Source organism: Nannospalax galili, unplaced genomic scaffold (assembly GCF_000622305.1).
Source record: "Nannospalax galili isolate Female #2095 unplaced genomic scaffold, S.galili_v1.0 scaffold25, whole genome shotgun sequence".
Classification (NCBI taxonomy): domain Eukaryota; kingdom Metazoa; phylum Chordata; class Mammalia; order Rodentia; family Spalacidae; genus Nannospalax; species Nannospalax galili.
The window spans coordinates 5541438-5549657 of record NW_008355642.1 but is presented as its reverse complement, the minus strand read 5'-3'; the positions used below and the strand labels follow the sequence as shown (position 1 = coordinate 5549657).

General features: G+C 39.8%; 1 protein-coding gene across 1 annotated transcript in view; it reads left to right on the top strand.

Annotated features, from left to right (window-relative positions):
* Radx (RPA1 related single stranded DNA binding protein, X-linked) overlaps positions 1-8220 on the top strand; it is a 64141-nt gene that overhangs the window by 22518 nt on the left and 33403 nt on the right. Inside the window, 1 exon segment of the mRNA XM_008852999.1 lies at positions 242-408. Coding sequence (XP_008851221.1) covers positions 242-408 — 167 coding nt within the window.

Sequence of the window (8220 nt, the reverse complement as noted above, 5' to 3'; positions counted from 1 at the left end):
ATATATATATGTATATAAAAACATTTAATCTAAATTTTCAGTTATACTAGCATGAGAAGACTTTTACCTTCTTTAGGTTATACTAGATAAGATTAAATTGTCTTTATCAAAGCAATATGATTGCAACATTTTGTTTAAGTATGAAAAAATTAGTAATCTAAAACTTCTTTCAGAAGAAATGTGATTTTTTGTGAATTTTGTGAATTTGTTTTAAAATACTTTGTTTAATTGTTGGTTTTAGAGTGATAACCAGCCTTCAACATCTCAAGCAGCTAGAGGAGAAATCCATTTTCAGGAAAGAGGTAGTAAAAGGCCTCAAGATTTAAGGCAGATGAGTTATGAACATGCATCAACAAGCCAGAGTCCATACACAAAGAGAAAAATTCTTCAGGGCCCATATGCTAATCCGTAAGTCGCTTGTATTAAGTACACGTATACCTTAATTGTCCCATGGAATTCTCCAGGACACCACTGATACTGGATTAGGGACCCACCCTACTCCAGTGTGTAAATTCATCTTTTCTTTAGACAAGATCTCACTGTCTAGGGCAGGCTGGTTTGTGATCCTCCTGCTTCCGGCCCCTGAATGCTGAGATTGTAGACATGAACTACCATGTTAATCTATGAACTCACTTTAATTATCAAATTTGTTATTACTCTATTTCTGAATAACATCTTCTTCTGAGGTACTCAGAGACAGACCCTTCATCATATGAACAGGGAAGAATCACAGTTCATAATTCCAGTCTGCCTGCCACCTCCTCTCTCTAAAGCCATGTCCTTTACATGGAAAATATACACTTGATCACAATATCCTCAAATGTCTGAACCTATGCCTTCTTCACTCTAGTCTACAATCTTTAATTTTTAAAATATTTTATTTATTAGGTAAGTGCACTTGTGCTGTGCAATGCCCAAGGAGGACAGGAGAAGCTGTCGGATCCCCCGGAACTGGAGTTACAGACAGTTGTTAGCTGCCATGTGGGTGCTGGGATTTGAACCTGGGTCTTCTGCAAGAACAGTCAGTGTTCTTGCCTGCTGAGCCATCTCTTCAGCCCCTACAATCTTTAATTCAAAAAAAGTGTATGAGTGTATTACCTGGACACATGTAAGTACAACTGTGTCTTGCAATGCCTGCAGAGGTCAGAAGAGGGTGTTGGATCCCCTGGAACTGGAGTGGGATTGTTGTTAGCTGCCATGTGGGTGCTGGGAACTGAACCTGGGTCCTCTGCAAGACCAAGCAGCGCTCTTAACAACCATCTCTTCAGCCCCCAGTGTAAAATCTTAGCATCAAGAAACTTCAGGTGATTTGCTCATCCTGAGGAAAAATTTGCCACCTATAAACTTGTGAAAATGGGCATCTTATATATACAAAATATTATGGTGGGATAGGACTAAGAAAGATAGTCTCCTTCTAAAAGAAAGAAATTAGAAGGAAAAAAGGAGTAATGAGTCACAAGCCTTTCCAAAATTTAGCATAGAAAATTCAGGTCTTCAGAATTATCTTCTGGCTTAATACTGTGTCTTTCAGGCCCACTAAGGTAGCTTCATTCACACTCTGGGACCAAGAGCATGACTCTCCACATCAGGGTTATTCTTGCTTTTTCTTCCTTTTCTCATGAATCTAACTATTTATTTTATTGGCTTTCAAATTAGCATGCACAGTAATGGATTTCCTTATGGCATTTACCTTCATACTTTGTTCTTCTTTGCCTTCCTTTTCTCCTCCCTTCCTCTACTCTTGTGTAATCCTCTCCTGGTGGTACCCCCATAACCCCTCTTCTTCTTTCATGTCACATGTGTTCTGCTACCTCCTCCTTTGCTTTGCCTACTCCCTTAAGGTCTTTTTTTCTCTTATTAACCTCCTTATAGTTCCATGGCCTGTAAAACACATAATCATACCCACACACACAATCATACACATACACATTTGACGGACATCTAGCCTGGATCCATGGCCAAGCTATTGTGAACAGTGAAACAATAAACATGAATATGTAAAAATATCTTTGGCAGAATATGGAGTCCTTTGGGTGTATGCCCAGAGTGGTACAGCTGGGTAATATAGTAGTTCTATTTTAGTTTTTAAATAATCTCCTTCCTGATTTCTATAGTAGCTGCACCAGTTTATACACCCACCAGCAGTTTATTAAGTTAATAAGGGTTCCTCCCCCACCAACACATCCTCATCAGCATTTGTTGTCGTTTGTTTTAATAATAGCTATTCTGAGTAGGGTGAGATGGAATCTCAAACTAGTTTTAATTTGCATTTCCCGGATGGCTAAGGATGCTGAACACTTCTTGGAATATTTATTGGCCATTTGTGTTCCTTCCTTGTGAACGCTCATTCTTCAGTTTCTTAGCCTATTTATTGATTGGTAATTTTTGGTTTTGTTGACTAATTTTTGAAATTCTTTATTTATTCTGCATGTTAAAATTTTCTCCTCTATAGGCTCTCAGCTGTCTTTTCTCTACTGATAGTTCTTTTAAGTACAGAACTGTTTTAATTTCATGTACTCCCATTTATCAATTCCTTCGGTTATTTCTTATACTACTAGAGTCCTTTGCACAAAGTCCTTTATCTCTGGCAGTTCATTTTCTACTTGTAGAATCCCAGAAGCCTGACAGCCTCTCTTCATTCCATGCTATCTATAATTCTTCTGGTGGTCTAGCCTGGCAGCCCTTCTGTTTGCATGGATGATTCTATCCTTGGTCACAAACTTAATCTTTTGAAAAAATAAATACCACGTTTACATATTTATATATGTATGTATTTATTTAGGGTGTGTCTGTCTGTCCGTCTGTCTGATTGCATGCCTGTCCACAGGCCATGGTGCATGTGTGAAGGTCAAAAGACACCTTTTTCCAAAGTTCTCCTTCCACCCTGTGGCTTGTGTGGATTGAATTTATGTCGTCGGGCATGGTGGCATGTATCCTTATCTGCTGAGCCATTCACCAGCTCTGAATTAAATTTTTATTGTGTGCAATTAATGAACTTCATTATGATATCTTTGTACATGTATAGAACTATAGTTTGCTCATACTCATCCTCAAACTAGTGTCTTTTTTCCTCTTCACTGATCTCCCTGTTCGTCAAATAGTCCCGTCCCTTTCTGCTCTCATGTCACATATGTGTGTGTGTATGGATGTATATGTATATAAATCTAGATGCACAATAAAAATGTGATATTTATCTTTCTTCCTCCATTACCCTCTCTTCTTCACACCTCTCCACTCCCATGCATTCCCTTCCATTCCTCCATTCTCCCATTCCTCAAGTGGCCCTCCTTCTGCTTTCCTCTCTAGACACACAGACACAATCTGCGCATAAGAGAAAATGTAAGATTTCTCCTTCTTTATCTTGATTATTTTACCAAGCATTTTGATATCCAGGTCCAAGCATTTTCCTTCAAATGACATAATTTCAATCGTGTGTGTGTGTGTGTGTGTGTGTGTGTGTGTGTGTTTGTTCGTGTGTGTTTGTGTGTGTAAGTGCATTTTGGGGTGGGTTCATGTGCTCTTGTGTGCATGTGGAAGCTAGAGAACAGCCTCAGGTGTTGCTCTTCAGGAGCTGTCTCCCTTGTTTATTGGGTCAGGATCTCAGGATCTGTCACTGGCCTGGAGCTCTTGGAATGGGCTAGGCTAGTAGACAGCCAGCCATAGGGATCCGCTTGTCCTTACCTCCTCAGCATGGGATTACTAACTCACCGGGCTATGCTTGACTTCTTTATGTCAATACTGGGGCTCAAAATCAAGTCCTTATTCTTAAGGGCAGGAACTTTACCAGTGGAGTTATTTCCCTGCCCCATTCTTCTTGATAATAAGCTAAATTTTGAGTTCATTATTTCCCAAAACACATTTTTGGTGATCTATTCAGAGCAAAACTGGCAGTTCTCCAAATCTTCACATTTTGGCTCCGTGTTGTGTAACAATTATCCATTCAACAGATATCATCAATCCTCTTACATTTTTCTACAAATAGCAAGGAGAAACCAGACATGTGATGAGATTTGATTAGAAATATGCTTAACAAAATATCCAGGTTTTTCACTTATAAATTCAACTTTCCATGCAAAAAGAATATAATTTGACTTAGCCCTCTGAGACTGTATAAGAATGAACATCTTCCCATTAACACATTATTTCTGTCTGAAACTATCAGAAGCTTCCTAATTCCTATTTTTAGTCACATTCTGTTCATGACAATGTATTATTTAAGACAAGAACTTCTCTGCAGGTCTCTTCTTGTTCTGAGCCCTCACCAAAATCTCCTTTAAAGTTCAGATTTCTACGAACACTATCTTCAAGGCATTCTAGGCTTTGTTTGATGTGCCTTTCAAAATTCAGATTCAACTCACTATCTAATTTCAAAGGCACTTCTACATTGAACACAATAGCATCTCATTTTCCAGTACCAAAATGTGTACTGGAGTGTTAGAACTGTTTGAGAGAGTAAAACCAATTGTCTTACTTAAACAGTGCAAATAAAATCATTTCATAATCCAATTTTTATAAAAGTATAGACATGCTTCTTAAGGATTTCAAAATATATGTATTTTACCTATGTTATTTAGATTTCTCTTAGTTTTGTTTTCTTACTAATTTGCAGGAATACTTTTTCACTAATTTGATAATTAAAACTATGTAAAATGCATTGTACTTGTGAAAATTTTATAGTGAAACAGTATCTTTCTTTTTCCTCTTTCTTTTTCTTTCTTTCTTTCTTTCTTTCTTTCTTTCTTTCTTTCTTTCTTTCTTTCTTTCTTTCTTTTTTTGGTCTTTTTGAGTCAGAGTCTCCTTGCTGTAGCCTCAGCTGGCCTGGAACTTGCTATGTAGACGAGACTGGCCTTGAACTCACAGAGATCAACCTGCCTCTGTCCTCCAGGTGCTGGGATTAAAAGCATGTACCACCATGCCCGGCAGTATTTTCATCTTTTATTGATGCTTGTTTATACTTCATTAGTAGCTGGCTATAAGGGTTGAGAACATGATCAGATGAGGGAAATATATTGATAGCATTAGGTGAGCAATATAATGTAACATTTTATGACATCTCTTTCACTTTAGGCCTTTAATTTTGGAAATGAAAATATTTCCTCATCACAGAGCTGTTACAAAAAACCCCATCATGAAGATGCTCCCCCTGTCCTGCATTAATTTAAATTAAACACAGCTGTTGAGCAACTACTATGTGGGGATACAAAACTAAATGTAGTCAGTTCTCACAGAGAAAGCTTAATCTTAATGATACCAATTTACAGCCCTGTAATTTCAGTACAGCATGGTGTATGCTATGATAGGCATTTGTTGCATGAATTTTTCCTAGGTAGATGAACAAATGTCTGTTCATCCCAGATAAGTCATCAACAAATCAAACAAATGATTTCAGTTATGACTTGATTAGTGAACCAGTGAGTTTAATTAGAATTTCTTATAGGAGCATGAGTGAGGGCTTACTCCCAGGAACACAGGTAAGCAGCTACTTATGAGTGACTACAATGAAGAAAATCTCCCCCTCTTCTCCCAGCAACTGTTAACTGCCTATATATCCTCAGATAGGGGTGTGACCTCATGAATGTTACTCCCTCAACAGCCTCCAATCTAAGACTGACTGTTAACAGACCCAGTCTTGTGCAGCAGTCCTACAGGAGTTACATCTGCTGAAAGTTCAATAAAGCAATGATCATGTCGTATCTGGAGGGCAGCAACCCACAGCACTTCCCCCATCCCTCTGGATCTTACATTCTTTCTACCCCTTCTACAGTATTCTCAGAATCTTGAAGGGAATGATACAGATTGCTCATTTAGAGCTAAGCATTCAATAGTCACCTAGTCTCAGCATTTTGACCATTTATGTGTCTTGGCAGTAATTGCCACCCACTGCAAAAAGCAGCTTCCCTGATTAAGGTTGATAGCAACAATAATCTGTGGGTATAAACACAAATGATTAGAAGACAATTTAGCAGGCACATCATACCCATTTAGCAAAACAATAGCTAATGCTTTCCTTCTAAGGCCTATGACCTCTGAAGCCATGGGTTTTTGATGGCTTATAATACAAGACTTGAATTCCTTCTGGTAGAGTGGTCCTGAAATCCGTTGGTTGCTCCCATACAGGTCACACTAATATTGCACCAGCAGGCACATCTTGCCTGGCATGCTGGTGATGTTACAAGCAGGGTCCACAAATGAGTAGGAATGTTGGTGACTTTTCCTCCCCATCAGCCTGCATAGCACCTTTCAGTACTATGTAAACTAGCCAGCAGGGAGGAAGATTCCAGCTTGATTTCTATGTCCTATAACCAAAGCATGTGGTAACTTTAGCAGTGGAGTCTTCAAACATTGCTCTGTTGGGCAACAAATAGCAGTGGCAATTGCCAGTATTGTTTTCAGTGGTCTCAGAGGCCTCCCTGGCCATCAGCTCAAAAGGAACTAGCCTACCCTTGGCATTGGGATTTGCATTTAGCAACTTTGTGGCTTCAAGGACCTTCCAAGATTTTCATAGGTGTGCATGACCTTTGTACACTACATGAACTATAATCTTGCATCCTTGCTCTTTGGGGTATATTTGCATCTCTTTCATGCTATTCTGGATCCATAAAACACTCAATGGTTAGCAATATCATCTAGAGCATGAAACCCTGCAAAGGACAGGCAGGATCCCTGAAGGCCCACCACATACCACTCCAAGGAATTTCCAATTGATCTCAGGAGGGAGCACCTAAGGGGATACTAAAGAAAATTGTTAGCAAGGTTGATATAGCAGGAAACAGTTCCATCATGTCTATCCATTGTTTCCTAAAAATATCAAGCCTGGGAGCTGGAGAGATGGCTTAGCAGTTAAGAGCACTGGCTGCTCTTACAGAGGACCTGGGTTTGGTTCTAGTACACACATGACATGTATCCATAACTCCAGTTCCAGGGGATCTGACACCCTCTTCTGGCCTTTGTGGGCATTGCATGGCATGGGTGCTCTTCCATGCCTGCAGGGAAAACACTGATACATATAAAATTAAATAAATTAGTAAATTATCAATCCTGGGTGTGCCCTCATGAATGGGAGACATTACCTTAGTCAGCCCTCCACATCTAGTCATTTTCATGAGTCATCCTACCCTCTCTTCCTGGGGTGCTGCCACAAGGCTCTTATGCATCTTCCCACCTTCGACAGGCTTAGTAGGCCAGGGTTGGTTTTCTGACTGGCCCAAAGCCAAAACTGCTCTCACCTGCTGTTTCCTCACAGGCTTCTTGGGTCTTGCAGTCTCTAGGCCCTAACTAGCTGGCTGATGCCTCTGCATTAACCATACCTAGGTTCTAATAGACTTTGTTACAGGAGAGAAATGAATCCCACTTACTCTAGGGCCTTAACTGCCCACCCTGAGACTAGCTTAGTCTTGTTCGCCTGCACAGCTCTATCATTTATACCTTCATAAAACTTACACAGGCTCAAAAGCTTCCCAGAGGCTCCCAAGATTGAATTTAGCTTCCTGTTACTTTTTGCTTTAAGAAACTCTGGCTTGATGCTCATCTTACCACATTTGCTTATGAGTGTTCTATACAAGCCCTTTGGTCTGTTTTTGTCTTCTTATCCCCTCTTGAATGCTTTAGCGCTTCACACAGCCAATTTACATGTCAGTCTAAATCACTGGAAAGTTCTTGTCCTTCCATTGGGCTCAACAAAGCCATTAAACTCCATTCTAGTCCTGAGATCCCTGCTTTGTCAGTCACTTCCTCAGCTCTCCTGTGAACACAGTCTCATCTGGACCAATGAACTGGACACCACACACTGCCTTATGTGTGCTGAGTTACTTCACTAATACTTGCCTTTCTGCTGATATTCATGGGGACCTCATCCAGTGATAACCTAGTGTCCCTGAGGGCTCTTATGAGCCACTCCATCAGGGATTGATTTCCTTCGTATTGCCTTTTTCTTAAGGAAAGATGCATAGTTCAAAGGCAGAATATTCTGATTATCAGATTCCTGTACTGGGTCATTTATTAATCTTCCAATCTGCATGATGTGCCATAGATCTTGCCATCCTCTGTATTAAACGTCAGCCCTGACGAGTATCTTCTATAACTTCTACCTCACTTTCTTTTTGCTGTTCAGTTCTTCCCATGCATTTAAATTTGGGCATCCCAGGAGGCACTATTTAGCACTGATATAATTTGTACTCTTTCCTTATGTCTTCCCATAGAAACAGCAAGCCAAAATCTCTA